We start from the raw sequence: 27,386 nt of genomic DNA on the forward strand, positions 1-27,386 counted from the left end.
CAGAGTGAAAAATACCAAGGCAAAAGTAATTGGCCTGCAGAGAGCATTAGATAGACTATAAAAAGTAGAAACTGGATTATTTGTTTTGTCTTGGTACAGTGGTTGTTCACCTGATAACATTGGTTTCTCTTCAACTATAATTAGCATTTTATTCTACTAAGCATTGCTGTATGTTAGTTATTAGTGGGACGCAGCACAGTATGTTGTAAATATGGCCTATGGTACCTAGAAGGCTAATTCAGTGCTAATGTCATTATCAAAGGTTGCAGAGGAACAAATGTCCTAAAAAGTCTGTTCCTTGTGAAATAATTTCCTGTAGTTATTCAGATGTGACTAATGGTGTGTCTTCTGCAGAAACTTTTATTTATTTATTTGGTATGTCCCCTTACTCTTCTTAAGAAATGTTAGAACACACACACACAAAAAAAGGAATAATCCGTTTTCTGTGCTTTTCTTTGCTTTCCTGATTAATTTTTGGTCTCAGGAAAGCAAAAATGTACATTGACAATTTCACACCTTGTTACATCTTCTGTTTGCTTTTATCACATGCATGGCTGTTTTCATAAATGGCAAACATAAACATAAATGATGTAATATCCCTCTTTGATCTTGACTGTGTGGCTGAAAAATTAATGCATAGGCACAGAACATGAACAATTCACAATGTACACCCACCTTTTGTTGTGTCAAGGCAGGGATTTGAACAAGACTTCTGTCTGCTTACATAAGAAACACGGGATATTACAGCTTTATATATCTTGACTCTTATGTGAATTTATTTTTTTGCATGTTGCACTCCAAATGGAAGGGCTCTGTGGTTTGACTTCTTTCTACAAAGAGGATGCTGCCCTTGCAGAAGCAGTGACCTTTGAAAAGCAAGTCTTAAGTAATCCTTTTATTTTTCTGAGATCATATAGCACAGTATCCAGTTGCAGGCTTTTAAGATGGAATGATTGCAGACTTTGTCCACTTGCCTGGATTGAATTACATTTTGTTTGACAAAGAAAACTAAAATACTTGTACCTTCCTTCCTTCACTTCAGAGCATCGTAATCTCTGTGCATTGAGGATGCAGAGTGGTTGCTGTATCACGCCAGCACCGCTGGGATTTATTGAATTTACTTAATTGGACTTTATCTCACGGTTACACTTTAACACTTCTTTTGAAGGAGATTCAAAAAGGATACGGTTACTCCTCTTCTAATTTACTTGGAGAGTCGGGTTACTCATTTTCTTATCTTGCATCCATTTCCTGGTAGAGCAGAGCCACAATTGAACATTTTAGAGACTTGCACACCCAGAGATTTAAGTCCATGTAGCTTCTCACTAGCCAAGCTTTTTGCACACACTTTTTAAAGGGAATGCTCTGATTTAGGAGAGTAGAAAGTTTGATGGGTGTGTTTGGGTAGGCTGGGGGTGCATTTTGTCTTGTACTATGCAGGTGCACGTAAAGGAGAGCTAAACTGCCCTGAACCTCCTAGGGAAAGGTTTTGCAGCAGTGTTTGGGAGCACTAACATTGTTTTCTTGGCTGTAAAGCACCTGTGAGCCTCAGTCCTATAAACACTTCAGGAAACCTCAATAAAGTGAATGAAAAATCCACTATTTGATCAGGTAATTTTGATACTGGGAATTGCATGATTTTCACGTTCCTGAGAGGCATTCAGTACCGGGGAGAACTGAGGTCTCCCCTCACTGCTCTTCTCAAGTTTACTTTTGCTAATAGGAGGTTAAAATGGTTTAATGCTCAGCACTGATGTTCTCTATCCCACCAGACCTCTGCTGCCAGCTCTGTAAGCATGGGAGAAGCATTGCAGGGATTTGGAGACATTGGAGATCAGTCCCAGAGGGTGTAGGTCCCTTTTTTGAGTATTTTAGTGGCTCCTCCCTGAACATGGTAGCATCTGAGTGGCTCATGATAAGTGAGCAGTATCATCTGTATAACGAGGATTGTACAATCTCCTTTTACTTGGCACCATCACCATACAGCGAGGCTTGTTATCCAATGGCCTTGAAAATTATGTAACTCCCTTGCATCAGAAGGGGCTTCGTTCTGTTTTGATGGAGCTCCCTACTCCCTCTATCTTCTCTGACCTAATATATCTGACTGTACATGTGTTCACAGATCTTGTATCTCAGATGCATGCACAACTCAGTTTGCTGTGCCCATGACCACACAGAGCCTATTTAGGCACCTGGGCTGAGTAACAGAAATTCCTTTACCAGATAAGCAGTTTGTATTTAGGTTTTATTTGCCCTCACATAGCCCAAAAACTTGTAGAGGACATCAGTCAGGGAGGGGTAAGGTGACTTTTGCAGTTGAAAAATAGTTGGTGATCACCATGCAGGGCCTGCATGAACAATGTGGTCATGGTTCAAATCAAGGTGGATGTTACTCGCTCAGTGGAGCAGTTGTGAGCACAGTGGTGGATGCACAGTTGAAAAGCAAATAGGGTCTGTACAGCTTGATGCCAGCTCTCCAGCAGAAAACAGTTTGGAAATAGCCAACACCTTTCAGAATCCTTCAAGAGCCAAGTGGGGAAAGTAAACAGGAGTGTAAAAAACTAGGACTGAAGCAAGACTGAGATGTGGCAATTTGCTATAACAGAGAAGTCTTGGTGCTAGCCTTCAGTCCAAGAACAATTGTCTGGAGCTCTTCCCTTACTTTTTGGCTTAATATCAGACCTGGAAAAATTATTGTGTTTGTTGTCTTTATTTTACTTAATGGGTTGGGGGTTTTTTATTTTTAAGATAATTAGCTAGTCCTGCATATAGAAGAAATTGTTTTCTATAGTTCCAAATACATTTTGGAAAATGAAATTTGGTTGTTGCTCTTTCCATTCCATTCCCCATATGGCCACAAAAGTCTTTGGCATGGGTCTCCTCAGGCCCCCTGTCATACTTGCAGGAGGGTGAGTTAAAATCCCTCATCCAGGCATGGCCTGTTTTTGTCCCTGGAGAAGCTGCTCTTGGCCCTGCAAATGCGAGACCATGAGTTTCTCCCATCCCCTTTTCTTTTCACTCAGTGCTGTTTCCCAATCACTGGCATGAAACACCTGGGGTGTTAGGGCTGCATTGCCCACAGCAGCTTCTGCTGGAGAGCTGGCAGGGGGGCAGCAGCCACAACTTAGAAAGTCTCTGCAGACCTCGGACTGAATACAAAGGATCAAGCCTGTTTCTGATGCTCATGTGTGCTGCAAAGGGCAGATAACCTTTCAGGGCTGCATCTTAAAATAATGAGCAGAGCTTGTATGGCTGCTCTCATGCTGTGGCTTCCCCAAGCACACTGAGAACTTCCAAACTGTGATTGCCATTAAAATCTTTTGCCATTTGCAAGGAATTAGCATCACTATGTGAGCCTGCAACACCCCAGTGATATTTATAGAGAGCAATTGAATTATAAAGGTTGTAATATTCCTTACTTCTGAAAGGAACGGGCTGAAAGATGCCTGGGCTTAAACTACTTAAAATCCAAAAATAGTTAAGGAGCCCATGTAATCTAAGGTTTTCTGAAAAATATATGGCTTGAAAGCAGGCAAAAGAAAGCAAAGCATAATCAGGATGTAATTCTATGACATAGACTCCTGACACATTTGAAAAGAGAAGGTGTGGGTTTGATGTGCTTGAAAATTGCTTGAAAAGATGGGGTCGATGTGTAAACTGTGATAGAAGTTCATGTTATTACTTTGCCTTCATGGTCGTGCTACCACAAATCTGTGCAAGTCCAGTTGTTTAAAATGGGCAAATGCCACCAAGGTGGAAACAGACTCCACTGATCTGCAGTAGCTCGGGATTGCCTTGTGTTCGAGCATGCACTGATGAATTTGACTTTGGCTGAGGCAGACCATCTTACTAACCGTGGTTTTCGTCTTTCTGTTTTTCTCCTGTCTTGCAGCACCTTCTCCAGTCAGTACTGTGAAAAAAGGGAAGATAACTAAAAATAGCATCTCCCTTTCCTGGCAGGAGCCAGATCGACCCAATGGCATCATCCTGGAATACGAAATCAAATATTTTGAAAAGGTGTGATGGACTGATTGCTGAGCTTCCCAAGTACCTTCTCTTTATTGTTTTTGTCTTTTAGTTATTATTATTTGAGTCATGGAAGGGAATGGAGAGATTTTATGCATAAATCAATGTCAGATTGATTTTGCAGTAAATGATTAGGAAGACTCGAAATGAGGGTGTTGTTTTCCATTAGTGTGCCACTTCTCTTGAACAAATACATTAAATTCGCGTGTCAGATTCCTCTCCAGCCTTATCACATTATGATAGAGCCTGCTCATTTGTTAAAAATAGAAGGGGATGGAGACTGAGCATCTGTCTCCTCCCAGAAACATCAGGCAAAATACTTTGCCTTTGGTACTTCAATCTCTCACTTGATTTTCCATCCACTGTGAAAGGAGAGGAGAAGGGGCTTCTGGAGAGAGACTGCATGTGCTCTGATGTGAAGAAGGTCATCTTGGCTTAAAAACTTGCCTGGGTTTTCCAGCTCTTTCCCTCTGTTTAAAAGGAAGCAGTCTCCCCACAAAACTTGCCCCTCCTAGTCTTCATTTCAAATGGTGACTTGTTATTTTCCTGCAAAATTAATGTTGTTTAAATGAAAATGGTTCCAAATGCACTTTATCAAATATTTTGAGTATTTGTATTTTGAGTGATATGGCCTTAAATCTCTAGAAATCTTAGATTTCCAAAAATCAAGTTTTCAGGATTTGACTGAATAGCATTTTTTTTTACCTTAGCCGGAATTGTAAGGTGTCCTTTTTTCCTCAGAAACATCCAGGCTTTCTACATGAAAACAAGAGGGAAATAATGAAATTGAGTCACAATTCACTTTTTAGGGGGGTTGAATTTCTGTTTTAAAGAAGATATTCCATTAGGTCTATCTGTGATCCAGGTGAAATTGTTCAACATGGACCAGGATTAGATCTTTACTCCTTCTGCCTTCTTTCTCTGACCATGGGAAGGACCTGCTCAAGCAGTCCATGCAAACAGGGGAAAGAATTTCATAAATCTTCTCCATCAAAATAAAATTAACATTATTTTGGCAGATGAGGGAGCTTGTGAAATAGATATGTGAGTGACTTAAATAGGGCTGAATATTAAGGTACATGCAAGAATTGTTTTGTTTCTGGAAATAATCCATCACTAATTATTTATTAACTTGTTCGAATGGCTGTTGGGGTACATTGAATCCTTACCATGGAATGGCTTGGGAAGAACAGCTTTTAGAAACCAAAAAAATAAAAAAGATAAAGCAAATAATTAAAATGAAAAAAAATTTATTTCTTCATTTTCCTTAGTTTGTTTTCAAACAAGTTGGTAGGAGAGATGATTTAAAATGTTGTATTTGCAGTCCAGAAGTCTCAAATAGCTTCAGCAAATAGTTCTTCAAGAGTGAGTCCTTTGTGGAGAGATAGTTCCAGCCAGTCCAAGTTTATGGTATCTTGATTTATTTTCTTCAAGCTGAGAGTGAAGCTTTGTATTTTCCATAGAAAAGCTCCAGAGTCCAAGTGTTTGCAGAAGCCAACATTGTATTGAAAAGTTAATTGGCTGACATACAGGCAAAGATGTGACCTAATATTCACTTACTGCTTTTAACCAGTAGTTGAGATAGGCTGGGGATATTGCCCTTAATCCTTTTTCTTTGTTGCTACTATAATTTGTATTCTTTCAGTTTTCAGTCCTTCATAAGGGTAAATTCACATTCATTTCCAAGGGACAAGAACATTTATATTAAATGTTTCGGAAAACTGAGTTTTTTCAGATTGCATTCCTGTAAGAGGGATCATGCCTTAATAAGAAAAAAAAGGGCACATATGTTTATATTTATATGTGTGTGTGTGTGTGTGTGTGTGTGTGTGTGTGTACACATTTCTCCAAAACAGGCATCAACTGAGAAATTTTGTAATCTTACATTTAAGAAATTCCTAGCACCTCAGCCAGGCATATTGCTGTCAATGGGAAGTTGGCTATTAAATTTAAAAAAAAAAGAAAAATTAGCTCACATTCTAAGAGCTATCCAGAAATCTTGGTAAGGAACTACTAAAAACTCTGGTTTAACTCATAATAATTTGGATCTGAGAAGATATGGTGAATAAAAAGCAGTCTCCAAATTTGTAGACCTTAATTTATGAGCTCTTGTCTAGATTATGTGTTACAGTAAATAATTCTAAGAGTAATTACTTAGCATTTCAACAAAACTTTAATCAAAGAACTGGAACTGTTTCACATTAGAAACTGATGTAGATGAAGATTTATTTCAGCAATTTTTCTTCAAGTTCATTGCTTCAAAAGAACCATGCAAAAATTAGGTATTTTCCTGGAGTTTCAGTTTATTATTCTCTTCCCAAGGTCTAATTCGTGGTTCTAGAAATGCAGGCATAAAGTTGTATAGTGTGTAATATATTATTCTCTTTTAGGCCTACTTACACTGCTGGGAAGCGGTTTTGGTGTAAATCAAAATCCTTTTTTAAGGCGATGGGACTTGTTTTATCTTCCCTGTGCCTTGGGATTGATCTCTGTATGATAAACCTTTCCATTGCCCCAGGCCATGTACATCCTGAGCAGGGGAAAGCTGCTTCTACTGCAGATGTTGGTTGTGTGCCTCCCAGAATCATTGATTACAAAAAGAGAAAATCAGATCTCAGATTTTGTATTGCAGAAAGGACCTTCAGAGAGGGAGGGGATTTTGAGGCAGAAATTCTCAAAAATGCATATTTCAGTCATCTTTTGTTGTGTTTCTCTGGGGGTTGTCAAGAGTCTGTCTTCTCTGAGAGCCACTCTGTGTGTGTTTGAACTTTGTGGTTTTCGGGGGGCTGTTGGGAAAAGGACCAGGAGACGAGCTACACCATCATCAAGTCCAAGGAGACGGCGATCACGGCGGATGGATTGAAGCCCGGCTCGGCGTACGTCTTCCAGATCCGGGCGCGGACGGCCGCCGGCTACGGGGGCTTCAGCCGCCGCTTCGAGTTTGAGACCAGCCCAGTGTGTAAGTGCTTCTCATTGCTGCCAGCCCCTGTCCCCAAAAGGCTGCCCTGAAACACGTCAGGGGATCAATACCTCTGCACAGAGCGCTTCCTTTGATTGCTTCATCCCTTGGCTTTGGAAACGTCGGGCACATCCTGACCCTGCGCTTGGCATATCTGTCCTTTGCTCCCTCGTGGTGGGGCAGGAGATCTTCAGGCTTCAGAGATTCATGGCTTTCCATGCTTAGAAAAATCCTGTGTTTACAGGAGCCTGGTGAAAGAGAGCTGTTCCTCTCAGGAGGGACAGAGGGGATGGGACCTGCTCCTTAATGGCAGGCTGCAGAGGATGCTTAGCTGTCTTCCCCATCTGGGGGAAAAAACCCTGAAATGGTTCTTCTCTGCAAGGGGAAGGGTTGAACTAGCATAAGTGTCTTCTGTGTTTTTTGGGGTAAGTTCCTGTCAAGTTAAAAGATTGTTTCTGTTGGCTGCCAAGGCCACAGCCTCAAGAAAAGGAGGTTGACTTGTAATCAGAAATCGTAAAAATGTGCACTGCAGGTGCAGGACTTCTTCTTGGCCTGTTACATTTGTGGGGTTTTAAATTTTCTTTAATTTTTTTTTTTTTTAATGAAACTTTTCCAGGGCTAGATTCTGGAATAGATTCTGTGGCAGGGTGAACTCCTGAGGCACATGGAGGCTCAGCTGCTCTTTCTTCTGTGCTTCGGAACAGCTGTGGGGAAATTCTTTTTGTCCCAAATACAGAATTTTGCCAAGGTGTCAAGTATGATTTTGTCCACCAGAAAAATACGTCCTCTCTCTATTAGTTTATACAGCTGTCATTTATTAATTTTCATACTGTGTGCATGGAAGAGGAATTTTATGGTGGAAATACTCTGATCATTCCTGTGGGAAAGGGACTGTTTGCTGTGTTTTCCTTGGAAATTTAAATTCATAAATACTTTGATTACTGTTACTTCAGTTTATTTAAAATTCATCATCTTTGAGGAGGGGATGCCAAGTTGTCTTTTCAGTGCATGCTGCCTTTGAAGTCGTAATAGATTTTCAAGGAGTCATTATACATGTGCAAATGTAGCTGTGGAGCCAGAGATTAAGCTAATACAGTGAAAATTGCATCACAATGCAAACATTAATGCAGTAAGGACAGTGTATTTAATGTATTTCTTATTGTATTAACCATTAATTGTGCTCTATAAGTAGCAACCAAATCACGTTATGCCAAAAATTGTTGTGTATAGTTTTTCTCAATTGGAAAGTTTCTAGCTTAGAGTTGTTTGAGTAATAGTGCTCTGGTCTATTAATGGGTAACACATGAAATATAGGCACATTTGATCTTTTACCTATGATCCTGGTCCAAAAATAATGGCACTTTCATCAAGCCCATCATGTAAGTATCTGTGTTAATCAGGACTTTTGAAGGATATCACGTGGAAATACTTTTAAACACTAGAAATTCTATGGGTCATTTTACCCACATCCCAGTCTTTTTTACATTTTAAAGGCAGAGGAATAGGTACTTCTCTGATATTGAGGAGTTGCTGGTATAGTCAGAGGAATACCTTCTACATTGTCCCAAGTTTGGGAATGGGAATTGTTCATCTGTTGGGCTCAAGCTCTGGCTGAGGCCAGACTTAACCAGGTACTTTAACACTTAATTGGATTGAAATACAATGTAAGCCTCAGTATCTTGCAAAATGCAGCTCTATTTGACATTTAAAACCTTATAAAAAGCATTTTTTCCCCAAAGCCCTACATAAAGTCAATATTAGTGTCAGGAGTGTGACCAGACTCCCACTGCTTTCCTGCACATCCTGGAGATTTTGGAAGCAAGCACAGATCGAAATCTCACTGCTAGATCAGAGTACAGATCTGAACGTCTTGTTAGAGCCAAAGCAAATGATTTTTATTCAAGCACAGATGAAAACCTTTCAGTGGCTGTTCTGAGAAACAAAAACAATTTCCAAGTAGTTTGGACTGAGCAACAGGTTTTGTTTCCAGTTCGCAAGGTTTCTGTAGTTATCTTCAATACATTTGGAGGAATTATGCAACAACAGCCCTAGAAATGCAATGGAGGAAAGCCATAAGCTGTTTTGGACTTCCCTCTTTTTCCAGGTTCTGGGAATTTTTACATTACCCTGCTTGTGCAATTCTGCAAAGCACCACAAAGCAGCCAGGGCTTCAATTTTCAGCAGAATTTTTTTTATTTGAGTAGAAGGTGCTGTTGGGTGTATCCATTTGTTGCTTCATCCTTTCCAAATGCCACCAAGCTCATCTAGCCCCAAAAACTATCTTTGCAAAGAGCTGGATTTTGGCTGGATTGGTGAGCTAATCTAGCTGGTCCTGCTGGGCAGGAGTAGGAACATATCACCAAGCTGGGAAGGGGTAATGCAGGGGGGATGTGTGTGTGTGTCCCTGACTGAATGGCAGCAAGCCCCAGCTTGGCTTATGGGTTCAGGCTTTTCATCTGCCATGGATCACAGTAGAATTTATCTCATTTCCCCATCCCTTGAGCTGTGCAGAAAACCACCAATCACTGCTTAATGTTCTCCTTTAAATGCTTTTCTTTTTAATTATTTTGTCAAGAAAGCAGTAAAACACCATCTTAAGGAGCCCCCATAACTTTGTGAGGCTAATAAAATCTCTGGATGATAGCAGGGGATTGGAGCAGTTAGCATGAAATATTTACTGTGTCAGGACCAATCCTTCTGAAATCACTTACTCTGCTGTAGCAGGTTAAGCACCAGAGAGCTCCCATATGAAGAGCTGCTTGAAGCCCAGTGCAGTGTTTAATGTCATACCTTTCTGTCTTTCCTTTCCTTTAACAATTAACTATATTCAGTTATTTTATAGCCTTCATAACGTTAATCCTGTGCTAAGGACCCTTTTTTCGTTCAATCATTTAGTTAAAGGCTTCTTCAGTACGCAATCAATTCCTGCTGCTCTCTGGGGTGCATGGAACTTCATCCTGGGCTGGCACGAGGTTAAGAGCAATAATGAGGTTTTCCCCCACAGAGCAGTGGTTCCTGTGCCAGGGAGCTGGTTTTGCAGGGAGGATGTGAGGTTTGTACCCTGGGGGGGTTATATGCTTGCAGTTAAATAAGCTGGCAGCAAAGAGGGCAAGGTGAGGAGACTTTGGTTTGTGCTTGGGGAGCCCCACATACAAACCCCTGGGGGAAATGGGCTCCTTCCCCTGCCAAGTAGGGCAGATAAACAAGATACAAGTGGTATTAGCGTTTCCATTTTACAGCCTACAGGAGCTTGGTCACCTGCTCTTATTTGACCCATGTCAAAAGTCAGTTCTCAACCAGATCTCCTGACCTTTCTGCTGGCATCTTTATCACCAGTTTAGTCTCCTGCCTTTTGGCAGGAGGGCTCCTTACAAGCACAGACTGGAAGAGTTTTGCTTCCTCAAGTTTTGGCCAATAAAAAGACCAAACAATGTACATGTCTTAGCAGATTCCTGTTTTACAGAGGACACTTCACAGCCATGTGATAGAGATGCCACAAAGAGGTTAGTTTATAATTTTTTATAGCTTCTTGAAGTGCAGGTAATTCTTTTTATCTTGTAGATTTTTCTTGTGTCTGTTAGCAATAACATTCCATAAATGTTCTCTCTGACTGTTGAGTTTTCATCCAAATGAGAGCCTGTTGGGTTTTCATCTTTTATCTCTGATTTCTAATGCAGCTAGCTCAGGGAGAAAAACTTGAGTTCACAAACTCGAAGGCTGCATCCTGCAATGCTTTGGTTTCTGAATTGAGCAATGAGATGGAATCTTGTTGGGTTTTTGGCTCAGTGTTGCATGTGGTTTAGTTTCCTTTCCACCCATATCCTTTCCAAACTAGAAACAGACAGCAAAAGGGGAAAACACAAACCGTAAAAGAAGAAACAAACTGGTAAGACTTGAAACCTTGCTGGCAGCCTCACTAGAAAGACTCATATGAGTGCTGACTGTCATCTTAACCCTAATCTCCATTTTCTGTTTCTCATCTCAGCAGTAGCTGCATCCAGCGACCAGAGCCAGATTCCTATAATTGTTGTGTCTGTAACAGTGGGAGTCATTCTGCTGGCTGTTGTTATCGGTTTCCTTCTCAGCGGAAGGTAAGAGAAGAAGCTGTGTATTTATACTTCTTCAACTTTTGCAATAACTTTTATCTGACCAGCTGATTAGTGTGATTTAGGCAAAAGCAGCATGTGAACAAAGCTGTCAAGCAGTAGCACTGTAAAACAGCACGAGGGTGGGCTGATTGATCTGTTTGGACAAGCAGGAATGACAAAGGCGCTCTCACAGATGTAGTTCACTTCCCAATGATTTTCATCTGTGTATGGGCTGGCCCTGATTATTTTACTTGATTCTCCCAGGACTGTTTTCTCATTCCTTTAAAAATAAGCAGAACATTTTATTACAGGTAAAATATCTTCACCTCCATATGTTTGTACTCAGAGCTTGCAATGGACTTTGCTCATGGAGAAAACTTCAGGAAAACGCTTGTAAAGAAAATGAGAATAAAGCCACTAAAATGGCCAAATGCCCCATATTTTGGTCAGATCTGGATTTCATTTCTCATGCGTACGATACTAATGTGTCCCCCAAGCATTAGTAAATCATACAGAGAGCTTCCCCCGCAGAGGGAGACACTCTGCCTCAAACCTTCCCATTGACTTCTCATGTGCTTAAACATAGGCAAGTGATGAAAGCCTGGACTATACCATCTTTGACAACTCTAATGGAAGTTGATGGAATTTTTTGATGAACAAGAGATTGTGGTACTGGGGCAAAATCTGGCTTGTATCAGGAAAAGTTTGTACTGCAACATAAAACTTGTTTGGCAGCCAGCATGGAAGGCACTTTTTTCATATTCTACATGTATATTAGTACCTTTTTTTAGTGGCAGTAGTCAAACAATGCAACATCCTCCATGCATATGTGAAGTACTCCAAAAAGCTTTGTGAAGTACATCTACTGATAAGGCTGAATTTGTTTTCAGTGCAAAATAAACATTTATGCTTCTAAGGTACCCATCAGCTCACAGTTGCTTTTATGATACAGGTCTGTCCTAACCTCAGGTCTAGCAAGGTGACTGTAATTTACAGGATATTGTAAACATTAGGAGATGTTACAGATGCAGAGGAACTGCACTGAATTTGTTGGTTGAGGGTCTTATTTCCCAGAGAAGGTAAGGTGCCAGTCTGCAAATGCAGAGCAGTGAAATCCTGCCAGGCTGAGCAACTCTGTCCCCAGGCATAAGGCATCCGTGGAAGGACACGGACACAGTTATTTCCTGTCTTGAAAGGTAAGTGTGCTGCCAGACTCATCTCCAGTCAAGGTCAGAGACTGACAGTCTCTTCCAGCTCAGCTGTTCGAGCTCCTGTTGTCTGCTTTGAGTGACTTGTTGGGCTTAAAAATGGAAAAGTAAATGCTCCTGTCTGCATGAGAGGCATGCAGCAGCAGAGAGGGAGGGGGGTGAGTCAATGGGCAATTCACACCAAGGCCTACAGGAAAGCTGTAGTCAGAAGACTTGGCTCTGAACACTCTAGACAGGATTCAAGTCTCTCCTTAAAGCCTAGAGGTTGTGATTGAAGTTCCTCTTCAGTCAGAGCAGGTGGATGTGAACCTTGGCTTCCCCCAGCCCGGGTGTGTTCTTGTATTGGTGCAACAGGAGATGTGTGTGTGACTGTAGGGAAGCTGTGGATGTAACCTGGCCCCTCTGCAAGGAAGGGTCTGGGGGGTGAGTGACAGGTTGGGGAATGTACATCCCTCTGTGGCCGTAGGGAATCAGAACTGTGTGGCTGTCAGCACCTCCTGCTCTCCCACAATTGCTGGCAAGGGCTCAGTACCCCTCTGAGGAGAGTGTACCTTTGCAAGTCTCCTTTTCTCTGCTACTCTCTCTAGTCTCAGCAAGCAGTTGCAAACCCTGAGCCATTTGTCAGCAGTTCTCATTAGTTACATCTTTCTGTTCTCTTGCCTAATGTGCTTTCCAGGATGTGCTTCCTTTTAGCTCTTTATCTCTTGGCATGCTTATGAAAGCCCTTGTGTCCTTTGGCTAGAGTTTTATTGCTGCCTCTGCTGCTACCTTAACCCCCCTACCTTGTACCCACACTTCCCTCTGTGGACCCCAGGGCAGCTGCAGGTTTCTGGAACATTCTCCATGGTGCCACGCTGGATGTCTGGAAAGGGTAGGCACAAGGAGCTGAACTTCTCATCCATTTTTATCTTTTCAACCCTTCCCCTAACTGAAAAAACCCACAGTCCTTCATTTGGAACTGGTGGAGAAGCCTCCCCCACCAAAGTTTGGTCCATTATCAGAAAATTGGCTTCAAAACCACAGGACTTCTCTGCCAGTTTGACTTCCCATGAATTTTAAAGCCCATCTAGTACATTGAGTGACGTGTGAGAACAGCAAAGTAAACCCCAAAAATCCAGAAAGATGTTAGACAATTTGAAATTAAACAAATCAAAGAGATTGCTCTGGTTTGTAAGAAAGCAGAGATGCCAGGGAGATGTGTTACTCATGCTGCTTTGCCTTGGATAGGGATTCAAGACAATTTGTGGACTAACTCTCCTGCTGTGACAGCAGGGACAATAAACATGTTCCAAGTCATGGGATAATCCCTTTCTGAAGCAGTTAACCTGTTTCTGGGAGATGCTTTCCTATTAAACCTCTGGAGTGGTTGTGTTGTTCCAGTGCCTGGTTCTAGGGGGGTTGCATTTTCTTTCCAAATTCTTTCCTGTATTTGCTATTAGGAAAACAGCTATTTTGAACTCCAGCTGGAATCACTACTGCTTGCCACACCAAGCAAGCTGTGCAAAGCCCAGGCTCTGTCTTTTCTGTTGATGTAAGAGAGCTGGAGAAGGAGAAAAACCATCTTGCTCTGCAGCACTGAAGACATAGCCTGGCCTGCTCTTGAAAACAGGCTGCTTTGTGCTGGCTTCAGGGTGCTCCCAGGTTCCTGAGAAGCCCTGGATACCTCAGGATACTCCTCCTCCCTAGGATGCTGTATGGCACCTCTTTGCACCTCTCCTCCCCAGTCCCAGGCTGCAGCAAGCAGAGGCTTGAGAGCAGCTCTGCAGCGCGAGGTGAATGTCGACCTGCTCCTGGCAGTTCTGTGAGGAGTTTCAGTCACAGGGCTGAGGAGTTTGCTGGAGTCTGTTATTTTTTGCTAGGCTCCCAAAGGCAGGGCCACACCTCTGTCCTCTTTTCTTTGCTTTCAGGTCTCTGCAGTTTTCTGGCCTCTTTTGAATGAATGTAAGTAACAGCTTGGCATTTCCCGTTGGCAGCTGGCCCTAACCAAAGGTCAGCTGAACAGTAGCCGTGGTGGCATTTCCACATGTCAGCGTCCATCTGTGGAAATGCACTTTGCGTCTGAAGCTGGAGATTCCTGGGAATTTGAAACTAAATGTGCTTTGCCCTAAACAATTAAGCTGCATTTCAGAGCTGATTCACTTGCAGATGCTCCAGAAAACTTCCTGTAAATAACACGTCCTCTGACCAAGGTCATAAATGCCAAGCCAAATAACTGATCACTTTTTAAAGTTATCCTGCTCCTTGCATCAAGGACATATTAATAATATAACAATTGGGATTACAAATCAAAGAGATTCACTAAATCAGACTGTAGTTGTCTCAGCATAAAAAAGAGAAGTGGATTGAAAATCTATTATTAAACCAGCTACAAGTATTTAATTAAAGAACACAGAGTTGTTATTATCTCTGTTTTGTTGGGATTATGGTTCTCAGAAATGCTGTGCATTTTACAGATAGAGCAAATCTATAAATTTTGCTTTCCTAGCAATGCATGAATTAGATGTCTGTTACCATTACTGTTCCTGACTGAAGTATGTATTAAAATCATTACTGACTTTTGTTTTAAAGTCTGTGTCAGACAGTCCAGTGACAAAGATCTTTGCACTCTATCTCACAGGGAGCAGTAAAGTGCCTCAGTTTTTGCTTTGTGGTATCAGTCTCTTTCTCCCTACAAACTGAGGTCAAGAGCCAGGTTTTCAGCAGTATGGGGAGGAGACAACTGCTCCAGAGCAGTACCCCTCTTTTGTCCTTCAAATCCAGCCCTCTTTGCAAAACAGACAAGGTCCTAGGGTCAGTGTTAAGAGACTGCTGGTCCCTCCAGTCCCTCAAGCTTTCAAACTTCATAGCACTGAACAAAAGCATGAGCTTTTACAGAGTAAAGTGGGGAAGATATTAGGTCAATGCTGTGCATGTTTGCAAAAGCTGTTCAAAACAGCCAAGTCAACTGTGCATCTGCATTTATAGCCAACTACCCATTATGGATGACCTTTCCATCTCAAGTGATCTTCCAAAGAACCAGAGGGAGATTTTCATAGAACTTAGGGGAAAAAAAAATTGAAGCAGCAAAAAACTCCTCCTCACCCTGTGTCGTGCATATATAGAAAGTCTCCTTCTGGCAAGGAGCTAGCCTCTGAAAGACAAAGCAAAGACAAATCTTGCCACCTGGGTATTGGCAATTAGAGGCTCTTACACCAGCGTATCCATCCTTGACCCTGGCTGATTTAGACTTTTAAATATCTGTGCCTTTGGTGGCAGAGGGCTACTTTCTGGACACAAATATGTGCATCTTGTTAAAAAGTGGCTTTCAGGGAATAGAGAGGGTGAAAGATTGTGGTTTATATCCCAGGTCCTGAGAGAGTGTTTACAACCTTCTGTGATGTGGAAGGTCAAAATGGATGAAATTTTCCACAGCCTCCCCCCATCCTATTTTCCAGGTTGTGTCAGGGCTTAAAATAGTTTGCTTTTTCAATATTTCCGTAGGAAATGGGAGACAGTCTATAGATAATGGTTTTCATAGAGAATTTTTCCAGCATGAGTCACAATTTTTGTTCGTTGGGACATTTTAAAGGATTTTTATCTCTGCATTCTTGCCTGCTCTTCCTTCTTCCTGCAGGACATTGTCTCCTGTGATTTATAGCCACTTTATTATGCTGCTACTGCCAAATATTCCCCACGATTCACCTGACAAGAGGAAGGATTTTGTTGAGGAAGCTACTGCTCTGCCAAGTCAAAATTCCCATCCACCCAAGAGCAGGCAGGATCTGGTCCTGCTTCTGTTGGGGTCAAGGTTTTCACTACTTCCATCCTATTAGCAGCCTCTTTGCTGGGACATGTTCCCAGGGAGGAGCAGCACTGGTGCACAGTGCAGCTCTCTGAAGGGAGAGTGCTCCAGAGCCCCCTCTGCACGGGGTCAGGCCTTCCTGGGGCCTGTGTGGAACTCTGCTGCCTGCAGCACCCATCTCTAACATCCTGTCAAGATCAGCTTGTCCAATGTGGCTGCTCCAACACCGCATTCCTCTTTTACTCTAAACACTTTTTGGCTTTGTGCAAACTTGCCAGGCTCAAGGCAGTCTGTGCTCTGCAGTTTCGAGATGGGTTTAAGGACCCAGGCTAACCTGCCTTTGGATGACTTTGGCCCAGACAGAAGGTGAGAGCTGACCCAATCTGTAACTAAGCTCCAAGTTATTTCTGAGTTCCTCTGGCAGCAGCCAAGGGAATGGGCTGGAAGGACTGTGATGAGCAGATAAGCAACCAGCATAAGCTTTGTCTGAGCAGGGAGAATGGGGCGTCGTGCAGCAGTAAGTGATGAAACCTCCTCGCCTTCTTGCAGGGGATTCGTTTGATGGCATTGTGCAAGTCCTGTTTCCCCGTGGAGAAGGGAACTGGGCTGCCCTTCAAGCTGGAATTTGTAGCAGCTGGAGGCTTCTGCTCAGCACCCCTTGTGTATGTAGTCTTTGAAAGTGGGATTTTACAGTGTCTTCTCTTGACTGTGGAGCAGGTAGAGAATGAAGAAGGAAGTCAGACTCTTGTCCTTCTGCACTTCTGAATATGTGGATGTTTCACTTTGCTTTGAAATCAGAAGTGTGACCTCCTCTGGGTCTTCACCATGTAGCAGCATTTGGCCTCTTACCTAGAAAAAAGGTTATCTCTGCTTTTTTATGTCTTAGAAATAGGAAAGTATAATGCCAGAGGTCTTTCCAAGTGCAGTTCCTTTCCCTGAAGACATTGTTTTCCTTCCCCATAGTGACTGCATAGCTGTCATCTGCTTGGCCTTCTGCATTCTCAGTTTCTCTCAAACAGTGCAGAGACACACTTTAATGTATGAGCCAGGATAGCTCAGCAGGAAGAGCAAGTGACTCCTTAAACATTCGTACATTTTGGGACAAAGTGGGAATATATTCCTAGCAGCTCACAGTGTGTAATGGCACTTCTCTGATGTTTAGAGCAAGCATGTTGACTCAGGAATTGCTAGGTGTAGAGCTGGCCTCCTGACCTGGAGATGCAGGAAGCAATCATTACCATCACTCAAGGCTGTATGAAGGATTAGAAAAATCTTCCCAGGCACCCTCAAGTATTTCAGTCTCTAATTGCAAACCTCTGAAGAACATCCCATTAGAACAGCTTATTAAAAGCAACAAATGAGACTTCCATTTATCATGATTCCAAGACTTCAGCTTATAACTCTTAAAAGCCACATCTATATATGGCAGAGCCTCTCTGAATTCTATCGAGCCATTAAAAATGTAGTTTAATTCCAAATGCTCTCTGGGTCATCTGCAAACTTGTGGTAAATTAATTACATTAATTGCAGGCACAGTTGCTGGGGCCCATGATATATATACATTTCATTAACCAAGCCCAGGGTTTGAAACAATGCCAAGGGTGTTGATAAGTGCTCCTCGCACAGGTTTATTAAAGTTTGTGCTCTGGACAGTTGGGTTTGCAAAGCACATAAGCTTTGTGGGGGTGACCTTATCTAGGAGAGGAGTGTTGTCTCTGTGTGCCTGAGATAGCTGAAAGCAGCAGAGCTGGGCTGGCCAGGGAGCAGGGCAGTGCCAGCAGGGCACAGAGCTCCTGGAGGTGTCACTGCAGCTGCAGGCTCCTCTGCTGTTTCCTTTCCCATCTGCAGCCCTTTCCTTGAAGGCAGGGCTAGAAGCAGGTGTCACACCTCGTTTCAAGCAAGCTTGGCTTTTGGAGATGGTGTTGCCTCAGAGCCTGTTCTTTCCCAGCCAAGGGGATTTAACACTGCAGGTGTTTTCTCAGTAATTTCTGCTGTTACATGGACATGTCATCTGTTTTCCTGCAGCAGATCAGAGGGGCTCCTGACCAGTAGCAGCCCTCACTAGCTCCCCTCATAGTTTGCTGGTTGATTCAGTGAGGTTGGAGGAGACTTTGCAGATAAAACTGATGTATGCAGCGCTTGGTTCAACTCTGCTCTCCAGTATAGGTCAGCTTGATGGCTAAAGATCTAAAACCCTGGAGAAGACTGGCTGTATTTCATTAAAAAGCATTTCAGTCTTACCCATAGCATTTGATCTTGTCTGGAAGGCTTTTGCCTTCAGCTCCTCAGTTTTTAGACTAAGAAAGCCCTGCAGGAAAGAAGGAGATGGGAGCTGGGCCCCTGCTAGAAGCCATCAGGCACCCAAATCCAGTGGCCACAAGATGCATGATGGCTTTGCTTGAGTTTAACATTGGTTTTACTTGCCTCAGGATTTTTATATTTTGAAGTTTATCTGCCAAATCAAGCCATCCTTTTAACTCAAGTAGTAAATCTTCCTTTGTCCTGACTGTTGAGAGCAATTAGTAAGTTCACTTACCTAACCAAGTGCTCCGTGGACCGGAAAGTGAATTTTATTGTCTGCTGATCCTGTTTAGTTTTTTCTAAGCACTTTAGATTTCGCCTAATGCTAAACCTCAGAGTATTTTGACCACAAGTGCACAGCTGATGGGTTTGTAGGGGCAAGGCTACACTGAAGTACATTTCTCTTGCACCTGAACATTTCGTTTTTACTCTGTATAAAGAGTGAGATCTGGATTCAGCACAGGGAACTGATTTACTCTAAGAGCAGCCCTGTTGCTGATGAGCTCTTAAAGAGTTTTCTTTGTTCAGGGAAGCGTTGAGCTCTTTTCATTTTAAGGAAGTGGTTGCTTTTCATGTTAATTGAGCAGTTGTTTGGAAAACTTTGACTTGGCATGCTGAGTGGTGTGGAGGTGTGGGAAGGTCTGGTGGCAGCAGCATTAGAAAATGCCAGGGGGAAAGGGACCTCCAGGCTGAAACATGATCTAAAGGGTCACAGCCAAACTCATCTTCTGGAGATGCACCAGTTCCCTGCGCTCAGATCCTGCAGGGTTAAAGGAAGAAAATGGCAAAATTGACTCAAGATATTTAGTGCTTGGGTTCCCTTTGTGTACCTTTGAGTTTTGGATCTCTGGTGTTAACTTGGATCTACGGAGTGGATTAATGAAGGCTGATCTCCTTCCATATTAGTATGACTGAACAAGCTGGGGCATTATGAAAATAGAAAATATTGTTAATTATAGTTAGAGATATTGGCATTGCTGTTTAGAAAATGTTAGCGAGTTATTTTGCTGATGCAAAAGGAGCTTAGAAGACATTCTTCACCAGTTTTAATTTAAGTAAGCACATAATCCAGTGTATAATTCTGTAAATCATTGCATGCCTGAATTTATTTTGCATCATAATTTAAGGCAATGCAGTTGTAGAATGTTAATTTTGTCTAAATAAACGATTTTAATGTATTTAGGCATTGTAAGTCATACTGTATAAAAATCTGATGTGCACAGGATTTTTTTCAAGAATGACTTCTTGTGATGACTGAGGAGAAATGAAGAGATCTTCAGCTGACTTTAATTTGAGTTTACCTGCACCACTGGGCTCCTGCTCGTACTGAAGTCCTTCCTGTTGTTTCTTCTGCACTATGTTCTTTTCCAGGATGAACTATCTTAATAGATTTGGTAACAGAAAAATTGTGCGTGCAAGTTCTCTGACAAGGAATAAAGGGCAAATACTGAGGTGCAGCAGCCAGCATTGGGTTGAGAACTGATGCCAGGCAAACCCATAGTCTGAATAAAGTATTGGCTGAGCAGCCTTCAAAGGCAAGCTGTGACTGCATGGAGTGCCTTTCAGCTCACCATATTTCGAGTTTATTTAGGCTGAATGCTCTCACAAGGTCCTGCTTCTGCAGATACTTAACATGTGCAAAGCTTCCCTGACACAAGGAGATGCAGAAAGGGCTCTGTGAGTACATGCATAAGGATCTGCAAAAGCAGGGCTCGTATTCATCCAGTGCTTTTCCTTTTTTAAAGGCAGTTGTACCACATTCATGCTTGTGGAAAATAAGTCACTTTGCCTGCTTCAAGGCAGGTGCTTAAGTTTAAGCACATGGGTGGCCCCATTAATCCTGATGGTGGTACTCCAGTACAGGAAGCACATGGTTAATTGCTTTACAGCACCAGGATCTAGACACTCTCCCCAAGGCATGTTTCACCAACAGTAGCACATGCCATGAAACTTTTGGAGCCCAGGGTGTTCAGGTCCAAATAATAAATGCAATAAGAAGGAAGAAAATACATATAGAAATGTTGTGAATGTATTTGCACCTTGCCAGGGCGGTGGGATTATTCCTTATCCTGGGCCTTTTTGTTTGCTTTTCAGTTGCTGCGATCATGGCTGTGGGTGGGCTTCTTCTCTGCGTGCTGTTGCCTATCCGAGCCTAACATGGTCAGTGTTCCCACCCGTGCTGGCTCCTACTCCGTGTCCTCCGTCCGTGTTCTCTGTGCACAGTCTGGCTCTCCCTTCCTTTCTTGTACTGGCCTGGAAATCACTTTCTCATCTGGTCTCTGTACCCAGCTTGTCTATCTCAACAACTGGAAATATTGTGACCTGAAGCAGAGTGCATCTTCAGCAAGAGCAGGGATCTCAGGGGCAAAAACCTGCTGTGTTATGCCATGGTCAATCCAGACACTGCAGCAGGTGTCTGATAAAACACCATGGATGCTGGACACCCATCCAGTCCTGCTTCTTGTCATCCAAAGGGGCTGGGGGGAGGAAATGTGTCCCCAGAGGATGCAGGGGTTAGGCGGGAGCAGGAAAGTGTTTATTTGGTGGCATGTGACATGCATGCCAGTGGAATGGAGTGTATGTCATGGACACAGAGGGCAGTGTATGACATACACAGCAATGCCATGGTGCTGCTTGCCCCCGATATGCTCCAGCAGCAGTGGGCATATCCCTGTGGGTGTCCTGAGGTGCGTGTCCATGCTGCATGCTGTCCTGTTCTGCCACCACCTGGGCTGCCTCACCACCTTCTGCTCTCTTGTACTCCCCTTTTCTAACTGCTCAAAGGAGGGGTGATTTTAATTTCTGTTGGTTTGACTGGATGCCAGTCGAGTTGCTTCCCAAAGAAGAATCAGCTGTAATATTTGTGTAGACAGAGCTCTTCCTAAGCCTCCTAAGAGACGCATGGAATCACCATCCCCATCAGATAGCTGCTTGGGACCACAGAATTTCTGAGACATCCCACATGCATTGTTAAGCTGGGAAGTTTTCTCAGCATAGCTGGTGAGAGGTGTGGAACTCTTCTGTTGTGTTTTCTGGGGGATGCATGGTGGTAGCTAGGTCATGGTGCAGTTCCTTGCTGTGGGGCACAGCAGTCACTAAGGTGGACCATTTTTGGTCTTCTGGTGCTGTATTTTTGTTTTGATAGAGAAGGAGTTTGGGTTTTGGTTTTGGTTTTTCCCCCTGGTGGAGCATTTTTTACTTGGTTTTTTGTGACTTTTCATTGCTTAAGAGCAGATTTAGCAGGCAAGGATGCTCAGCTCAAAGTGCGTGCCCGTAAAAAGTTGTTCTGGTATGTGGGCCACTGTTTTGGCAATGATTGCTCTGAAAGAAAACCTTGCAGTACTTCTACTGTCTGTCATGCCTGTGGTACCAGTGCACGAGGCAGTCCCTGGCTGCTTCAAATGTCCTCAAGCAAGGCCCCCAGTGGAGGATGACAGCAATGGAAAATAGTTCTCAGAGAGGACCAGGATTGGAGTGGATGGCTATGAAGAAGAAAGGAAGCACAAGGAAAACTTGGCTGACCTGGGAAACACCCTCTGCAGGTTTCCTCCTGAGGTGCAGGGAGACCAATGTAGGAGCAGGCTGGGAGGGGGAAATGGGAGAAGTTACTTCAAGGCACGGATGCCACTGGCTGTGCTGTGGAAAGGCACGACAACCTCTTTAGAGAGATTTATGGAAATCACTTCAGAGGGAGCTTCCTGCAAGAGGGGAAAACGGTATCTTGTTTAAATTATTTTTAATTGTTCTGGCGGTGGTTTAGGAAAGCAAGGAGTCATTCAGCGCAAAGGCAGGGAAGGACTAAAGGCTAAAAATACCACTGCTGGATTCGTGAAACTTCCTGTGTAAGGCATCCAAGTTAATCAGAGGTCAAACACAGGGTCACACAAGTGTAGAGGGGGACAGCAGTGCTGGGAAAGCAGCTGAGAAGATTGTGAGCCTGCAGCCCTTTGGAAGGGAATCTGCCCGGTTCCTCTCAGGCCAGCCATCTCCTGAATCTCCTGAACTGAGCTAAAGGTCTTGGCTTGTCATCAGCAGACCTTTTACTGCTCTTTTGGTCTTGTGCAAGAGGAAAGTGAACAGAAAAATGGAAATCAACTTCCAATATAGAAGCTGTTCAGTTTACACCAGTTCCTTGAGTATTCCCTTGTTTTTTGATACTGAATTTATCCTAGGATTGCAAGCAGCAAAGGCAAATGCTGAACACAAACTAACATCACTAGTGGTAGTCTTCTGCCTCTGGCTCAGTATCAGCATTGTTTATCAAGGATAAAGCTATTCACTGAACAAGTTATTGTCTCCACACATGAGCTGAGGCAACAGGATCTTGGCCAGATGGAGAGATCCATGTTTGTTTATTCCTCTGCATAGAACACGATCCTGTGCTGCAACACGTATGCAGCTCTATTGCTTTAACATCTTGGAACGAATAGTCTGAAATAAGCACTAACCCCTTGTAAACAATAACCTTGCAGTCCTTGCAAACCTCTTGTAAAGTGACAGCTTGAGATGGGTTGGAAGCATCCCTCTAAGTTGATTTATTGTAAAAGACATGCTTCTGAGTGAAGGTCTCACCCCTGAAAAAAAAGTGTTTTGTCTCTGTTTCAGAGAAGTGCCTATGCTTTGTTTATCTCATATTTGAGAGATTAAATACATGTGTAGGTCTCTGCAAGACTGGGATGAGGGATTGCATGCTGCTTCAGGGCACAACCTGTTCGATGGTACTGACTGCACCTGGCAAGGTGAAGTCCCTTTCCTCATCAGGGATGTCAATGCTGTCCCCACCTGCACTTCCAGTAATGCCTTGGCTGTGTGCTGAAATGCTTTGGCCTATGCCTGTAAAAAAAGTATATCAATATTTTTTCACATCGCTACCTAGAGCTTGACCCCCAAGGTCCAGGTTCAGAGTCCCCTGGCTATGTCTTGCTGGGCTGTGACCAGAATGGTGGCCCTGGCTAGGGAGATGAAAACTCTTTCCCTTGGGCATTCTGTGCTTTTCAGGGGAATGCCCCGATTGGCCAAAGGACCACCCACAACCCAGCAAGGGTATCCTGAAACACAGGGCAGAAGCAAAAGAATCTCCATCAGTCCAGGGAGAGCAAGCATCTTTCTGCCTCACTTTGTGAAGGATTTTTCTCTGTGAATTGGCTTCTGTCATGCAAGGTAGTGGGCATTGGTTTCCCAGCTGGATTGTTCATCTTTCTACCTGTCCATTTTATATTTTATAAACCTATATAGGGATCATTTTATAACTTCACTTTTATAATCTGCTCCATAAATATTTTATGAGCTGCCTGCCAATCTGCAAGTAGTTTTTAAATAAGACATGACGCCTTAAGAATATTTAAAGTCTCACTTTTCTTTTTACCTCTGATACTTTTATTGAAAAACACAGGGCTGTGCAAGGAAGGCATCTGCTTTCCACATAGAGAAACTGGGACAAACCCACAACAGGAGTAAATGAATTGAGATTCAGGTGTGCTGCTGAATTATGTTACCTCTTTGGCTGAGCGTCTCCAGCTCAGTGGGAGATGAAGCGAGTGTCAGGATCTTTATGCTTTTGCTGTGCATGATACAGAAAAGATATAGGAAATCTATGGTTTGTACAGTGATAATAAAGTAGAGAATGAGTCTTCCATCAGAGCTTTTGACTCACAGCTTAGCCAATAAATATTAAGAGCAAATGCACATGCTGAAATGGATTATTTCACAAACAATTGAGAGCTTTTTTTTTTTTTGCCCAAAATATATTGCAAAGCCACAATATTTAGATACTTTGATCTGCCAGTAAGATTCACAAAGCGACTCTGGACTGTTAACCCAAACTTACAGATTTTTATGGGATTTAGTTGGGGAAGACAGGAGAAAAAACTGCTTGTGTGTGTTATTTAAAGCATCTGAAGGTCAAGAAAGGAAGAAGCGCAGTTTGGCCCCAGTCAGTGTGGACTCTGGGTAGTTTGAGAAAGTGTGTGAAGGGCACAAGGGATGGCAGGTTTTGCAGCAAGCTTTATTAGTGACACCCAACTGTTGCTTGACAGTCACAGTCCACTAGCTGCCATTTCACTTTGATGTGTCTTGTCAAGGCTTGTTTTAACGATGCTTCAGGCGTCCCAGAGCCTGATTTTGTATGCTAATGTGATGTGCTGCTGTATGTGTTACCCAGCTCAAGAGGAGAGGGCAGCTGCAGCCAACTGGTTTGTGTTGGCCCTTGGAGTGCTTGCCTGGGCAGTAAAACATGGACTGTTGTGCAGCAAGGTGTGCTTGGATCACTCTGTGCAGGGGATGGCGTCTCTCTGTCTCCCATATTTACGGTCAAGGAATCAGGAGATGTAGGTCATAGAAAGGATGATGTTAGAAAAGCATTTTTACAGGCAAAGTGCTCCAAGCCTGAGGAAGAGATAAGGGCATTTGCTCCAAAAGGCAAAACAGAAGTATCGGATACGTGCTTTTGGTAGAAGGATGAGCTGAGTTATTTGTGTATTTTTAAAAGGCAAACTGAGTCATATGCCTCCATCCAGAAAAGTTAGCTCTGCAGAAAGCTGATGTAACTTCAGCAGCTTGCAGCAGAAAAAAATGGGGTTGTCAGAAGTGAGACTTGATACTGAGACTCATCTCTCTATTTAGTAGAGGGGAGGTCATATGATGAAGAAGAAGAAGAACCCATTTTCACCAAGGGTTTGTGAAGACCAGAATGTGCCTTGAAATGACCCTTACTCCCAGAGTCTCCATGTACACCTAGTACCTAGGTTTTGAGTTAATGATGCAGGACCCCATCTCAGGAAATTGTACTGCTTTTAGAGCAAGGCAGTGAGCACCAACATGCAGATAACTAAGTCACATCTCTGGGCACCTCAGTGCTGTTCTTGTGGGGTTTGCATTCAAAGTGTTAAGGTCTTAGCTTGGTTGCTGCTGCTGAAATCATGCCCTGCATGTATAGCCTGGCTGCTTATCAAGTGCAACTTCTTTATCTCCCTGCCTGCGTCCCCAGACTGCCTGCCAGCCTTCCCTTGTCTTCTTGATCCGTTCCCCTGTGCTTGCACAACCTTTGCAATCTCTTTTTCCTTCCTCTCCTTGTATCACAGGTCTCCTTTTTCCCCAAGGTAAGCTTCTTCTTCCCAGGAATAGCCCCAGAAGCTCATGTTGCTTTTCCCCTCCTCAACTGTCCAGCATCCAGCTCTCCTGAGTCCAGCTCAGTGTTGGGGTCTCATCGTGTCCAGGCCTTTGTCTGTAATTGTGATCATTTCACAAACCCAGTGCCAGAATCCTATAGCCAAAAGGCTGCTTGGCCCCTTGCATCTGGGCAGACAGCAGTTCCCTGTAATAGGACTTCATGCTGAGAGCATGTTTCATGCAGATGCCTGTTACTGCCTCCTCCTAACTGCAGTTTTGTTCCTGCTAATCATATGCTCCTCCTTGCTGTGAGTGATGCTGGAGTGCTTGCATGCCCCTAGCTCAAAAATCACAGAAGTAATGGAAGAGAGGTTTCTCAGCTGTAAGTGGCTTCTTGGTGGCCTGAGGCTTTCTTTGAGGTGTGCCAGCTAGTGCATGCTGGCTGGCTTGCAGGCGTCTGTTCCAGGCTTTTCATTCTACCAAGCAGTGTCCTTCAGTCTCATGTTCATGCAGTTTTCTGTAGGATGATCCAGTTCCTGTTTCCAGTTGTTATCAGGTCCTTGGAAGGACAGGCATATGTATGTGTATCCTACATACGTCATCCTGTCCTGTATTTTTAAATGTGTGTGTGTGTGCGTGTAGCAATTTTTCTTGCCACTGCAGTTGTCCTGGGGCTTCCATGTGGTTGTCTAAGTGAAGCAGATCTCAGAAATGCCACCAAAGCAGACAGTTAATGCTAATGCAAAACTATCACCTAGAAAACCAATGAGAAGAGTGAAGAGTCAGGGAAGAGCAACCAAAAACTAATAGGAGATTCCCTGGGGGAGATGCAACTTGCATACAACTGTAGTTGCGACTCCATGGTAGTGTCCAGCACTGTCCTTGCACTGTCGGGCACTAATGTGGGAGCAGGATAGGCCAGGCAGCTTTCCTTCTTCCATGTTTTTTCTGCTGGGCAGGGGGGATCCCATGAATGGCAGCTCCCCTGTGGAAAGACAGGAGATATGCATGAAATGCTGTGCAGAGCCAACAATATGTAGGAGACACCTGAAGGCAGTGAGGCAATGGGTTTGGTTTTGCTTTGTTTTAAGTCATTATTTTGCATGTATATAAGATGTTAATGTTTACACAAGGCCATTTTCTAAAATACCATAATTTAAAGTTCTGTCCAAATGCACAGTGGATGAAGGGGAGCATGCGAGACATACACCCCAGTGCCTGCAAAAGCTCTGCAGTCCAGGAGATTTTGTTTCTGCAATTCTAATGTTTCATCCCATTCCCCTTTCATTGTCCTTCCTGTTTCCGCTTTCTCTTGTTCTTAAAAATAGCTGCATTAAATGTCAGAGTAGAGTGGAGTTTTTGGAAGCATCTGTGGGATTTGAAAACACAAGTCCTATTGAAAATCCATGGGCCTTGAGCCCTGAATCCCATTTGGGAAATTGCAACCAGTCTGATGAGCTAAAACTGGGACAGCAGCAATAGAGCCACCAGAGAGGTTGGGTTTGTCACTGCTCTGGGTTTTTGTGCATTGTGTGATTCAAAGTAAAGAATGGAGTTCTGCCATACCAGAGACAAAAATACTCTTCTGTTGTGGTTTGTTTTTTTTTTTCCCCAGGCGATGTGGCTATAGCAAGGCTAAGCAAGATCCAGAAGAAGAAAAGATGCATTTTCATAATGGCCACAGTGAGTAAAGAGCAAACATATATATGTGGTTTTGGCTTTCTGTGGTAATGAGAAATTCAACTGAGAGGTGGTTTTCTGAAGAAAAAAAAAAAAATCTGCTTTTGGTGGTAATTGACAAAAGAATTGTTTGTGCAGAAGTTCCCCCCTGCCCCTGCTGCAAGCCCCACAGAGAACTGAAGATTTGAACAGTCCTTATATGTGCTGAGCTATTCACACCTGTACGCACCAGATCA

At 43.2% G+C, this 27,386-nt stretch overlaps 1 protein-coding gene across 10 annotated transcripts in view; it reads left to right on the forward strand.

The window, feature by feature from the left end:
* Nucleotides 1–27,386, forward strand: part of EPHA5 (EPH receptor A5) — a 194,012-nt gene that overhangs the window by 138,227 nt on the left and 28,399 nt on the right. For 4 of the 10 annotated variants that reach the window (XM_064711003.1, XM_064711010.1, XM_064711012.1 and 1 more), the window contains 5 exons: nucleotides 3,893–4,017; nucleotides 6,826–6,985; nucleotides 10,971–11,076; nucleotides 20,458–20,523; nucleotides 27,086–27,153. In XM_064711003.1, the coding sequence (XP_064567073.1) occupies nucleotides 3,893–4,017; nucleotides 6,826–6,985; nucleotides 10,971–11,076; nucleotides 20,458–20,523; nucleotides 27,086–27,153 (525 nt within the window). The remainder of the gene's footprint in view (nucleotides 1–3,892; nucleotides 4,018–6,825; nucleotides 6,986–10,970; nucleotides 11,077–20,457; nucleotides 20,524–27,085; nucleotides 27,154–27,386) is intronic. The other 6 variants (XM_064711004.1, XM_064711006.1, XM_064711011.1 and 3 more) reach the window with 3 other exon arrangements.

Source organism: Zonotrichia leucophrys, chromosome 4 (genome assembly GCF_028769735.1).
Source record: "Zonotrichia leucophrys gambelii isolate GWCS_2022_RI chromosome 4, RI_Zleu_2.0, whole genome shotgun sequence".
In the NCBI taxonomy this organism is placed as follows: domain Eukaryota; kingdom Metazoa; phylum Chordata; class Aves; order Passeriformes; family Passerellidae; genus Zonotrichia; species Zonotrichia leucophrys.